Raw genomic sequence first — 13961 nt, 5'->3', positions numbered from 1 at the left:
TTATCCAAAACTTTAGGTTTGTGACAAAATTTTCAGTTTTGTTTTGCTTTTTGTGAAGCAAAAAATATAAATCTGAATCTTTATAGGCGATTTTAAAAGAATATTTAAAGTATCTCTGATAGACTGCAGCTGATTCTTCCCTACTTGAGTCCTAGTTCAGTGGAGAGCTTTGGACCTCCGAATGGTCCTCCAGAAGATAGACTTGAGTGTCCACCCTCCCCTGAGTGCTGTTCAAAAGAGAGAAAACCAGCAGAGGCCTTCTGCCAGATTGGTCCCAGCATTAGTTAAAGCCTGCATAGGACCTTTTCTAATTTATGAGAAGAGAATTCAAGTCTTTCCCTTCCTCATTCACAGATCCCTCATTTTATAGGATAAAGGGAGTGCTTTGAGGGCAGCCCCAGTGGCATTGCTGTGGATGAGGTTTTGGGAGTGGATGTGATGGGTTCCCTTTGGCCTTGTTGCCTGGAGTGCAGATGACAGAAGAAAGTAAAAGATGATTCCAGGGGATGGTCCAGTGAGTTTATTCATGTGTTTAATACTACATCTACATCCTCTTCCCTGGGAGAACTGGGTCAGCATTCCTTAACCTCTCCATTGGCGTCCCTAATGAAGACTGATTTTGGTGCTAATGAGCCATGGATGGGCTCCATTAATCTGAGACTCTTAAACTCATTGCATATAAGCCACAGACCAGATGCAGGCTGCACTAAATGTCAATAGTTATAGCTCCATTTGGCTTTGTTAACAATTGAGCTGCATTTCTATTCGGGTTGTAGGCTGTGATGCTTGAATCTCATTTGCACCAGCCCATATTCTCTCTTCATCAAAGACTGCCAGTTGTATGATTATAATTATATACTGCAATTTGGTTTGAGCTGATTATCTGAGTCTCCCATGAGTTACAGGGTTGATCTTTCTCTGCTGATCTAAATCAAGAGGAAGAAAATACAGACACTTTTGAGTATTAACAATGTACTGAAGTTCCCTACCTCAGTTGCTACAGACTGAAGAGGTATGAAACCTGTGCTGCTTTTTTTTTGCCTGTACCTCACAAAGATATTAATAAAAATATTTTTCAGAGAGTGGTTTTTACATGGCAAAATCTAAGCCACTTACTGCCTGTCTCCTACTATTTATTAACCTTTCCCAAAGGGTTGGCTCCCCTGACAATAGAGAATTCCAGTTGTCATTGTTGTAACCAGATGAAATATGAAGCGTTACCCCTCCAGCTTGTATGAATGCAGCTCACATGAGGGGAAAGTCAGAGCATAGGCAGAAGTGGGGATGCTCATTCCTGTGCTGTGTTTGAGAATGGCTGAGATCTGTGCTGCTGCTGTACAAGGGCTGCGTATCTCATTCTCAGGGTTGTACCATTTCCAATTCCACCTGAACAGCCAAAAGTGGCTTTGCTGATGAAACTGGCTGAGGTTTGTGACTTGCTGACTGAATACTGGAGGAAATGGGGAAAGCAGGTGCCTTGGCAGGCCATCATCATCTAAATCCTTTGTCACCAGTCTAAAGAATGATCCCTGGCTGCACTACATGTACAAGAGGGATAGGAACCAGTGTAAAAGAATTTAATCTCTCCTGTTACAGAAAGCTCATATTATTACATGACATGGAAGATATTAAATAGCTTTAACCTCATCCCTTAACTTTTTTTTTCTTATTTGCAGAATTCTTTCAAAATCAAATACATTGATTTTTCTATTTTTTTTATCGTACTCTCATGTGTGTAATTTCCAGCTTGCCTGATAAATGCTAATGGGACTCTTCACATATACTTAAAGTCAGATAGGTACTTTGCTGAGCTTATTTTTGCCTAAATATGTCTTGCAGCGGTAACTGCAATTACTGAACCTTAATTCAATTATTTGCTAGCTTCACACAGCGACATTGCCCATCCCTCAACTTCCTGGTGCATGAGACCTTAAATCATGCATTAATGAGATAAGGAGGACATTTTTTGCAAGATTGTGTGTTAGGGGATGTTTGCTGGGGCACAAGGCCACCAGAAAAGGCTACTCACATGTGGTGCTGAGGTCATTACCCTGGTGCCTATATGTGAGCTGTGAAAGGCAGGCAATTTACAGCATCTCTTTCACGTTACTTGAGATATATTTCTGCTTTGCTTGGCAAAATACTGCATATCTACTGGACTTACTAAGGATGTCTTGGTCCTGGTTGTTCTTACAGAGTGGTGTGTTTTAATAGTGCAATTGTACTCTGTGGGTATGGCAAAATACCTGCAGTGGTGAAGAAGAGTAAGGTAATCAAGCTTTATCAACTGTTTGTGGGGTCACCATGCTCTAAGTCACTGTAGTAATATGTTCACATTTGTGCAGATAATAATGGATTCTGCAACACCTGATTGATTAATATGGGGAAAGGGGTTGAAGTTCCAATAATATTATCTTCTCAAGTGCTGCATATAAGACCAGCTTATTTTGATCATCTGTGGTAAGTACAGAATTTTTCCAAGATGATGAAATAACTTTTTTTTTTCTTCTGTTAAGTTTCCAGGTGTATAATGTTCTTCTGTTCCCTTCTAGCTGGCTCACTGCAACAGCTTGCCACAAAATTTCAGTAAGATAGAGAGAGTTAATGCATCCACAACAGCATCTTATATCTGGGGGCTGTCTTTTAATGTTGCTGCTGGTTGTTTGGGGTTCTCATTGCTTGTTCTTTCACATGCTCATGTTGGCAGTTTCAATTTTTTTAAATCATGGTGATGTATTATATATACCCCTAATTGTTGTGGTGGGAAGCATTGAACAGACAATCAATATGATTGGTAATTAAGCTTCAACTTTATTGTTTGAAAGCACGGCTTATAAAGCATCTCAGCTAAATATGCACACGTGTCATTATTCTATTAGCTATTAGTCCAGGGTTACATCATAATATCCAGCCTACTTGTGGTTAGACCTACGTGCAACTTCACAACCTCCTTTCTCAGTAGTTCTTTGTTTCACATATACTTTGTATCACATACTACTGTCTTATAAGTAACTATTTCACATGGTGCTATCTTATAAGAAACTGCAAACACAGTCACAGGGCTGTGGTGGCCTTGCTGCATCAGCATACCAGCTAGGCTGTGAGCAGTAAACAACAAGATGGAGTCTGGCCTACACACTCTATTCAAACAGCTGTTCCATAGAACCATGTCCCTGCAATTCAAGCCATTCCTCAACACCTAATTACTTTTTATTTCCCTCCTGTGTTTGTGCAAAAGACATTGGCTAGTTATATCTGAGTTTTGACCAACTTCAAATCAAAGCCATTTACCTACCTGGAAAGAAGTTGGCACTTTCAGTCAAATTGCTACAGGAAATAACAGGAAAAGATTGTGAGCTAAACTTTCCATTTAATTACCCAGTGGCATACAATGGGTTGTTGAGTGTCAAAATTGAGGCAGCTTCAATTACTGGAAAAAATTATGGCTTAGAAGACTGTTTCTGGTAGGTTTAAGAATTTATGTCACAGTGACAGGCAAGTAACTCAGGTAATGGGCAGTACAAGAGTCCATAAAGATGAAGACATCCTGACCCAGTGGACTGAAATAAAACTTTCATCTTCACAAATATATATAATCAAAAGGCAAGGTCCCAGCAGAAATTTCCATCTAACATCCAAGACATGGAGTAAAACTAGAATAAGGCTGACTTTTTTTTTTTTTTTCCTTCATATATACTTTTCCATGTAGAGAATTACACAAAGTGTAAGCTCAAACCCTGATGCCTTTGCCCTATTGCTAAGGAGCAGGTTCACTCTGATATTTAAATAACAGCTAAAGGAAATCTTGTGCTTTGTTAAGCAGTGGAATAGCTACTAAAAAATGGAAATTGCATATGTCTCAGAGGGCTGGGTGATGGTATGGCATATTTAATTGTCCAAAGATCTTCTGAACTGGTGTCAGTAAGGGTATCTTCTGTTGCTAGTATTGGGTTCTTCACAGTATTCCTTTCCATCTAGTTCTGTTTCATGTTGAGTTATATAATTTCTTCTAAAGTTATGTTGAAATGGCAAATACAATATTAATACATTCAAGTGGTGTAATGTGTAATCTGCTGTCTCTTGAGCTTAGTGCCAGTGGGTCTGCACTGTAAGAAAATGAAGCTGATTATTACAAAGGCTCCAAAATGACAGTCCCCTGGGAAGTCTTCTGTTGGTGACACATGTATGCTTGATTCTCCTTTTCATTCGGGACTACATTTTTCCCATCCTATGCAAAGGGATTCCCCAGAGGTAAACAAAAAGGGAGGTTGTAGGAATCTTGGCCTTCATATTGGTGCTTGTTTAGTTTTGTTTGTTTTTTAAAAGGCATGTGATTTGGGAGAGGAAGCTTTCACAGTGCAGGAGATTACAGAATGAGTTACAAATAGGTAAACAGAGCAGCATCTCAGGTGCACAGAGTAGTCCTCAATTGCCAATAGGACAGCACCTGTATTGCTCAGCGGTGCAGCAGAGGGATGTAGGTCTCTAGCAGCTCTTCATCACTTCTGCCAAGCCTCCATGGTGCCTTGGATACACTCAGGAATGAGATGCCCATGTGTAGACACTCAAATTGCCCCAGGGTGATTCCACAGCCTTTGTAAAGGCTTTACTATTTCCACGGGGCACAGGGTCAAACTTACAATTTATGTCTAATTTTTTTTAACCTCTGTTTAGCCTTCAGCTGTTACAACTTAAGTGAAAGGAGAAAAGAGTGTTTTCAATTAAAGGCTACTTATGTAACAACCATGTTTTGAATGTTGATTCAGATGAATTACTGGAAGCTGACAATGTAGCTTTATAATTTTCCTTGGTCACTTCAGCACATAATTCTAATTGAAATAATTTGGGGTTTTTTTTGCTAATCTCTTTCATAAAATATGTGTCAAGTAAATTTATGTCTTTCTGTATTTAATTTCTGTTAAGAATGCTCCATTTTTTTACATCAAAGTATTTCAGGATTCAATCCATGTCTTCTTTTTTATTCCCTTCCAGCAGGAGTAACACTGAAGGGTAGCAGAAAAGATAATTTATCTAACTTGTCCAGAAGTTTTCAACACTTTATCTTCTTAGTTGGTTCAACATGGCCACAGCACTGATCTGACTTTACAGGACAGAAATGGAAAGGAAAATAAATGTTTCTTTGTAGTACTTTGACCTTAAAATACCACAAACACCATCCATCTTCTTGTGTTACTTGTGTTATTTTCAAATTGAATCACTCGGCACATCAGGTCAAAAAGTCAGAGGCCACCATTTCTTCTCTGTACTAGCAGGATAGAGAGCTCTGATCAGAACAAGTGTTTTGCTGATTTTTTTTTAAATGCAACTTTAGATAGAAATTAAAGTCCTGGTGCTTACAAAAACCTAAAGTGTTTTAAATTATTGTGATTTTTATGAGAAATACTGCATTCTACACATGTTAGTAATAAAATTGTTTCTGTTTTCTAGAAAGAAAGTTGGGTTTACAGTCTCTTCTTACTAAAAATGTTATTTATTAGTTCAGTGTTTTCTCACTGATACAAGTAGACGAAACTCCCTTCCCTACCAGGCTCATTTCTTTCGTAAGAGGGCTGACAAAGATCTCGGGCTTTGGTCCAAGTACAGTGTCTTCCGGGGTCACTTCAAGTTCTGCCTAGTTGAAAAATGTAGCAATAAATGTCATGTCATTATTTCCAGATAATGAAGAATTATTGTGTCTGAGGGACCACTGTGGAGCTGTCAGCATTAGTTGTATGTAACACAGGTTTGAGCTGAAGGCGAAGCTGTTGGGTCTGCAGGCTTGTCCCCATTCTCATTGGCTGGTACAGGGATGCAATACCATGAAGAGTGATGCCAAGTTAGGCCTAGCAGATATCTCTCACGTTGATACCACTGTGAAAGTTAGGAAATGCTTTCTTTTTCTCTATTTAATTTTATTTTACATATTTTTTTCCCCCAAAACATTTGGATGAAAATCTTGTTGGGAAAAAAATCACAGTTAAAGAGGTACTCCAGAGTAGTCAGTGGCCAGTTGTTGGCATTTGCTGAGGCCAATTGTATTTCAGGTTATGCATGTTGTAAATTTGACCAATTTAAGTAAAGACTGACTATTAACTCTCTCAGCTCTCTCTTGGTGTCTTCCTCTGTGCCTACCTCTCTCTGCTCCTCAGATTAGAAAGCATTCCCAATAAAAACTGAATCAAAACAGCACTCTCCCATGGAATTCTGGTTGGAATTATTGTGATTTTGCTGATAAATTCCTTGAAAATTCAGAATTGTGGAATGATTTTATCTGAAGGGTAATTTATCATAGATGTGTTGCCCATTAATTGAGATAATCTCCCATAATGATGATGATCAGGGACTGTACTTTTAAAATGCCATTCGGACTAGAAAGGCAATTTGGGATCCACTTACATCTCAGTAATGAAAATCGGGTAAGGTAATAAGAGATTCCATTTTGTGAGTGAATTGACAATGCAAATGCCAGGAGTTTTAATTTAGGTTTAAGCAGAATACTGGCAACTCATTCCAATGCATCATTAGTCATAGTGCTTCTTAATGAGAGATTCACTTTCTTTTCCTGGTTAGCTCTGGCACTGTGCTAGCAAAGCCCAATGAATGCCTGAATGTTTAGGGAGGTCTGCTGAATGCATGTCACTGCACCATTTTAATTTTTAAAAAGGAAGAAAAAGCAGGGGGTTTTCTGTGGTGAAGAAATGCACATTTTTAGTTCAAGAAAAATAAATAGTGTAGAACTGTGGTAGGCTGTTGGGAAAAAAAATAAAGCAAGATACATTTTGAAACAAATTCTAGGAAATATTGAAGGAAAATTCCATTGCGTGGAGTGCTTGTGAAATGTACTGGCTTTACAGTTGACAGCAACAGCAAAAAAATGTTTCTTTGGCCATCTTCAATGTGGATGCATTATAATTAAAGAGAGATAAGCATTCTTCTTGCCCTGCCAAATCGACCCTACGCCCCAAACACCTCATTCTATTACTCTCTTCTGGGTATGTTCAGCATTTTTATTTTTTAAATGTCTTTTTCTTTTATTTTCTTTTATTTCTTTTCCCTTTGACCCCTTTCTCCCCCACCCCTTTTCCTTTATTTTCTTTAATTAAGAGCTTGTTTTGATGTTCATTGAACTCAGTGGGAATCTTTCCATCAAATTGAATGCATTAGGTCAGATTCATAATCAGCAGTCACTGAAACAACCTAACAATAGTTTTGTCACACACAAGTGCACTGTCTTAAATGGGATTTGCTTAAAAAAAGCAATAGAACTAATCCATTATAAACACTTGTTAGAGAAGAGTTTTGACTGTATCTGTGTATTTACCAACACAATTTCAACCAATTTAAGCCAAATTGAAATTAATGCAAATTCTTAGTCCAGGCAGGAGCACCGGGCAGTTAAATTAAATCAATTTAAACTGGAGTGTTTTAAATCACAGCAGTATGATACTGTGTGTTGACCAGGCTTATGTCTACTTGCCTTACTTGCTTTGGTGGGCTAGGCATTATGACTTTCTGTGAGGACAAGATGTAGTGTGGTGAGGCACATGCTACATCTGATGTAAACAAACCAACCCATTCAGGTTTGAGGACACGAGAACATGCCCATTTCTATGTGCCTAGTGCCCCATAAAGACATAGTTTCTTGCAAGTCTCAGTGCAGTTTGCAAAAGTATGATCAGTACAGGGTGTCTGAGCACCAGTGAGTCAGTGCACCTCCTTCTTGAGCAGAGCCTTGAAGGAGAGAGATCTGTGACTTCTGGGATCTGCAAAGTTACAACCTCATATTTTTGCTCTGCTGTTTTAGTCCACTTTTGCCTTGCCTGTGTGAATGCCCATTCACCACAGATGTGAGGGCAGGATGCATGAGGTCCTGAGCTGAAAAACTGAAGGAGTGGGTAGCAGAATGTCAAGACCTCTCCAGGAGATTGCTGTCTCCTCATGTACATACAGTAGGGAAAAAGAGGTTGCACTCAGCAAGGCAGGGTAAAATCTTTCAAGATCACCATCAAGAGACCTCCTACACATCCCAAACCTGGGACAATGCCAGGTCTAACCATATTCCTTGGTGAGCTACTAACCTTCCTTTGAAAATATATACCTGCAAAGCATGATGAAGGAAATTCGGTTTTGCAGCAGTCACTTTTAGCTTCAGAAGTTACCTTCTTCAGATCCTTCTGTCTCTGGCTCTGTTGTGAAATGTGAAAGAAATATAGGCCACTAGCTTCTCTGATGCCACCTTGTAAATCCAGGGGAATCCCAGACGTCCAGTATGGTGAAGTCATTCCATATCACTTGATTCTGTGTAAGGCATGACAGTTCCTAGCAGATTGGCTGATGCCAGACTAGCATACATTTCTCATGATGGCTTTCTTGAGAACTACTCTTTTCTTCATGGCTTATAAAAAGAAAGTTGATAGGGTGAGTGCACCAGAGCAGTTGTGAAAGCACTGGATCACACTAGATGCTTTAACCTAAGAAAACTGCATTTTTTAAATAAAGCTGAGGCTGAACATGTCCTGAAAAACGCATGAAAATGTTTCTGACACTGACAGAAAACAATGTAATCACTCTGAATGCACCAATTCTTCTCTGCTAAATGGAAGCAAGCAGCGGAAATGAACTTTCCATATTTGTGGAGATCCATGAATGGACACAGTCCCCAGTGTCTTGGTTGTGGTTAGGCCTTTGGGGTTACTGAGTGGTTTTTTATATACAGTTGAGCTGATTTATGAGTTTTCCTGTTAAATTTTATTGCATCAGTGGCTTTTCTTCTGGTTCTTTTGAAGTAGAAAACAACATTTCTGCATCAAATGCAAGTCAAAAGTCTTAATAGAGCATAAAAATCAAAAAGGTCATGATTGTATAGCTTTAAAAATAGAGAACAGTGCACTGGTTGATGCTCTTAAAAATATGAAAAATTAATGAGCATGTTTATTATAAAAGTATGTGATTTTCTCTTAGACCTTTGATTTTTGACTACTTGTATGTTGGATTTTTATGGGCATCCTCTTATAAATGAGAAACTTCTCGTTCTAGGACTGTCCTGTTTCAGAATCAGAGAAAGAGCTAGTAACATGAGGCAGAAGTGTTGTCCCAGAGACAGTAATGTCAATACCCAGTGCTGCTTCTCCCTTTAAGCACCGACTATTGACTGCATTTATCTGGTTTCTAGGGTCCTTGTAGACTACCTTTACTTATCTGACTTTGCTTAAAACCTATGGGTGCATGCAAATTGATAACAAAATAAGAAACTGTTCCTATCACATGTGTTTTACAAGCCAAAGTGAATCATCACTGTTTACAAACTCACATTGTAAGTGTGATTGAAATAGCCTATGAGGTTATAAAAATCCAGAAAATGTCTCCTGGTGGATTTCTTGTGCTGATTTAGCTCTAATCTGAAATCTTAGAAATATTTTTTCATTTGCATCTTAACAAATTTTTAATGAACACATGGAAACTTGGGCAAAATAACTGTATCAGTTAATGCAGCAGACCTTGAATGGTTTGCCTCCAGCTGCTTGCAGATGTTTTCTCTGGTTGTGGACATGGAAAAAGCATTTTATTTCAATATTCACTGTCACGGGGAAATAATGCAAACAGGTCGAGGGACAGAATGGTCATAGGAACAGCTGATACAGCAGGAGGGACACAGCTTTCCTTCTTCTCATTAATACATATTGTCCTGTTTTCTGTCATTTTCTTCACAGCAGTCCAGCATGGGGGACCTGAGGACTTTGAGGAAAGGGTTGTCTCCATACCACTCTGAGTCCCAGCTCTCATCACTGCCGCAGTATCAAGATGCCCTGCAGAATGTAAGAGATGTTTCCTTACCTATACAGACAGGGCTGTGGGTTTCCACAAATGTGGGCAGGTGGAGGTTACAGGGGAGCTCTCTCACCTGAAACCTGCAGCTGTTGGGAGCATGGGGAGGCCCTGGGAATAACTATTACTTACCTGAGTTTGGATCATCAGCTTCATAGCATAGTATTTTTTTGCTCAACTGACAGTCACTGTTGTGCATCTTTTAAAGTAAAAGTGAGTTTTATTATACCTGTAGCTCCTTCTTTGTTAATGCTCTCTATGGCTGCTGTAAAAAAGCTGGATGAGGCAAAAGACGGTTTGCCAAGTGTCTGGCAGTGTGTGGTCAGAGTTGCTTTAGAGATTAAGTTCTTAGGACTTCCACTGCAGGTTTTTCTTTATCTTGAATTTTTTTGTTCCCTACGATTTGCTTGCATTGCTTCTTCCCAAACAACAAAAGACTCTTGATTAAAACCTCTTGCAAAAGATATCCATCCACCTAGCTGCTGGTCCAGGGCTTCTTCTGCACTGGTGTGCTGGGCATGGCTGAGCCCTGCCAGATGACTCTCTTCCAGATGTTTGCCTGGCTGCCTGAGACACTGCATTTGCTTGGTGACATCATTTTCCAGATTGGAGGAAAAGTGCAGATACTGTCAGGAAGGCCTACTGTGAGTGGGCTGTGAATGTTGTGGACATGAGCAAAAGCTAGGGGCACCACAGCCAGGGAGCCTCCCTGCCATCCTGCATCTTCTGCTTCACGTGTAGTGCACTGGTCAGCAGAGCTGCAGGTACTGCAGGACCAGTTGCAGGTTGGCTATCTGTTTGGGTAAAAGTCATTCTGTAAATCTGGTGTGCCTCTTAGTGCTATAAAAGAGGGAGTAAGGATACTTTAAGAAAGTATATGCAAATAAAACTCCATTGTGAAAACAGAGCCCCTTTCCATCCCTGCTGAACTGCAGTTTGGATGGAGACCCTCCAGCAAAAAAAAAAAAAAAAAAACAAGGGGGGAGGGGGGGAGGGGACACACAAACCCATCCAAATTAGAGAGAAGACTGTGACGAGCCTGGAGATGTTTGTCTGGTTGCCTTGGTCCTCTATGGTTTGGTTTTGGAGATGTTCTTTGCTTCCTTTGTGCTCAGGCTGTTGATACCCAGCTTGGTTCCAGGTGTGGAAGCTCAGTCTGCCTGGGCTGGCTGCCCCAAGGAGTGCTGCTACACACAATTTTATGTGTGTCTGGTGGGTCAGGCTGGGATACAGGATATGGCTGGCACCATTCTGCAAAGAAGCTGTGCCTGGTCTGGGATCTGGCAGGATACTTCTCTGCCTGAGCATCAGTCTTCATAGTTCACCAGGGCTGCATGAGAGCCAGCAACAGACAGTGTTGACTGCTGAAGCCCTTCCTGGCCATTTGTCTCTGCTTCCTGTCCTTCCACAAGGAAGAGGTGGCACCTGGCATTTGTAGAGAGGCCTGGGTGCTGTGTGACACTCACCTTCATCTGTCAGACCAGTCATAGGTGGGATGATGCCTGAGAGCTGCTCGTTCCTATGGTTGTAGGTACTTTCACCTTGAGAAGCTCATAAACCAGCTGCTTGGAGAAGGCATTTATCTGCATTGGCATAAAATGTGAACCAGCCTGTTACTAGCAGTCAGAGCTGGCCTGGCTGGCTTAGCCTTAAAATTTACTAGCAGCATTCATGTAATTTATAACAGGAATCTTGCCTTTGGTGGAAGTAACTGTCGAGGTCTGTGATGGCAATGTTAAGGTTAGTGTGTAGGGAATGTGAATGCAAAAGTGTGTGCAAGCATCAACAGGAATGCTAGAGCAAGGGGACGACCAAAGAGACAACTGACATCAAGCAAATAGGTAAACACCACAGGATTTGTGGTTTTTGTCAGGACCAGGAGGTCTGTGCTGTGATAAGGCTGCAGCACAGATGGCTCATCGCTTGGAGACCTATTCCCTAATAACAGGAACAAAGTTAGGCTGTGATGTGCCATTGCGCTTCCTGTGGTTCCAAGAGGAAGGCTTAGATAAGGGAGAGGAGGGAAGGAGACAACAGCCGGCAGCTTTCCTGGGGTTTATGGGGGGTGAGTAAGCAAGATACGGAGATAATGATCAGCCTGTAATAACCATTGACTCCTAAAGTATGTGAAAAATGTGTCCAAAACCCTAGTTCTTTGCTGTCAATGAGGAGGGATGCCAGAGCTCTTGTTAGGGCTTGATAATGGGTGTCCCTTGTCCTCTGTGCTGCCCACAGTGATTCTGACCACACCGCATGGGCATCTACTCTTTGGCAAAGGTGTGAGTTTGTAGGTGTACAGGTGTGAGTAACATGTTAGAGAAACCAGTTTTAGGTTAAAATCTCACCTTTCCCTTTCCTTAAGTTTTGTACTGAGTTTGTACTGCAGTAGTTTTCTGAATGAGCTTTTCCCAAGGAGCAGGGACTCCCAAGGATGCCCAAGTCAGGTGTGGGAGGATGTGTGTAAGTGCTGTAAATAGGTGTGGCTGGAGGAAAGAGACTTGTGCTCATCAAGGGTCTGCAGCTGGGTGTCCCCAGGAAAGTGCCTGCAGATACACTGTGAGGGCTGAATAAAGCACTGTCCCTCTTTTGAGATGACAATGATCATGGTGTTGTTGCCCAGCCTTTATATATGTCCCTAGGGACTACAATAAGTATCTCTGGAAAAAAAGTGAGACTTCTGTTAAGAGTACTCAAAGGGATGTCTCAAAGGAGTCTGGTTTAGACTACAGACTAGGCTGGGAAGAGACAATTCCATTTTCCTCCATAAATCTACTCCAAAACCAGTGAGGTCCATATGAAAACACAAAGAAGCAGGAGAAGTATAGTTTTGTAGTGAAGAGCACTGAGTTCTGGCTTCTTGGCACTGCCTCTTGTGGCATTTTTCTCTGGCACTTGTTACCTGCAGGATTCGAAGCCTGGGTCAATGACTCTGCCTGGCTGCAGCACCAGCTTCTTTGGTTCCTTCACTTGATGGTTTCCATCATGCTGTCACAACCAGCTGCATTTCATAGCTCTGCCTGGTAGAGATACTTGTGAGAAGCATATTTAGTTTTGCCAGATGGTACCCACGGTATTATAAAAACAAACCCAAATGTTTGTGGTCTGTAGGTGTAAAAAGAAGCCATTAGATGTGGTGGGAAGGGATGATAAGGGAGTCCTTGGCTGATGCATTGTCTCCTGAGCCTGTGAAGGGAGGTGATAGGAAGGCATGTCCCAGTGACACTCCTGCCCCTTTCTTCTCACTGGAAAGACGGTGGTCTCCGTCCTCTTTGGCATGAATGCTAAGGCTGAAGAGAAATGAGAAAATGTCTTGGTGTCCCTCCTTCAGCTCCCTCCTGCAACCTGGCACAGGCAAGGAGATGTGGCTGTGGCCCAGGCCTGGTCTTGGGTCTCACTGTGGGACCCAGAACAAATCTGCTAGTCCTGTCCTCAGCCTGTGTGGGAGTAAATCCGTTCTTCTCAGGGAGGAGAAATGGATCAGCTACTTAAAGCCAACCTGACTTGTAAAATCAAGTTTGAAATCACTGGAGACCACTGTTCCCATCATGGTGCCCAGGAAATACACCCAGAAGAACCAGGGGAGCTCTTTAGGTATTGATGTCCCTGAAGAGTCAGTTGGAGCACTGGGGACCTTAGCATGGTTCTGAGGTGTCCCTGAACAGCACAGTGACCTTGCCACTGCCAGCCCCTTGCTGTGCTGCACAAATCCCCCAGGCGCAGGGATCCCTAGGCTTCCTGGTGCCTCTGACATCCCTGGGACTGCTCTTTGTAGCTTCAGGATGACATCATGGCCTCTCAAAATGCCTTCAGCTGCTTCTGCCACTTCACCAAGCCCATCCTCTGCAGTGTCCCAATAGTTCCTCACCTTCTCCCACCTCTGTGTCCCATCCTCACAGCTGTCATTTGAGCAGAGCACTACTGGTGTGTGTTGGAGAATAACCCTAGGCCTGTTTCTCATTTTCCTCCAGCAGCAGTGATGGCCATGGTCCATTTTTAGCCAGAGAGAAACAATGATCAAGGCACACAGCAGAAAGCAGTTCCTTCCTCTGGCAGTTCTGGTACCACTAGGATGCTGTTGAGACAAAGGGAGAAATTCAAGGCAGTTGTTTTGCTGCTGCAGCAGGGAAAGTAAAATG

General features: G+C 41.6%; 1 protein-coding gene across 3 annotated transcripts in view; it reads left to right on the top strand.

Moving 5' to 3' along the window:
* Nucleotides 1-13961, top strand: part of CCDC85C (coiled-coil domain containing 85C) — a 112977-nt gene that overhangs the window by 77554 nt on the left and 21462 nt on the right. For 2 of the 3 annotated variants that reach the window (XM_068160094.1, XM_068160092.1), the window contains exon 3: nucleotides 9711-9815. In XM_068160094.1, coding sequence (XP_068016195.1) covers nucleotides 9711-9815 — 105 coding nt within the window. The remainder of the gene's footprint in view (nucleotides 1-9710; nucleotides 9816-13961) is intronic. The other variant, XM_068160093.1, reaches the window with a different exon arrangement.

The sequence above is a fragment of the Melanerpes formicivorus genome, unplaced genomic scaffold (genome assembly GCF_026170545.1).
Source record: "Melanerpes formicivorus ecotype bairdi unplaced genomic scaffold, bMelFor1.0.p_v2 SCAF_48, whole genome shotgun sequence".
NCBI classification, from domain to species: domain Eukaryota; kingdom Metazoa; phylum Chordata; class Aves; order Piciformes; family Picidae; genus Melanerpes; species Melanerpes formicivorus.
The sequence above is the reverse complement of the archived record's forward strand: the minus strand, read 5'-3'. Positions and strand labels throughout refer to the sequence as shown.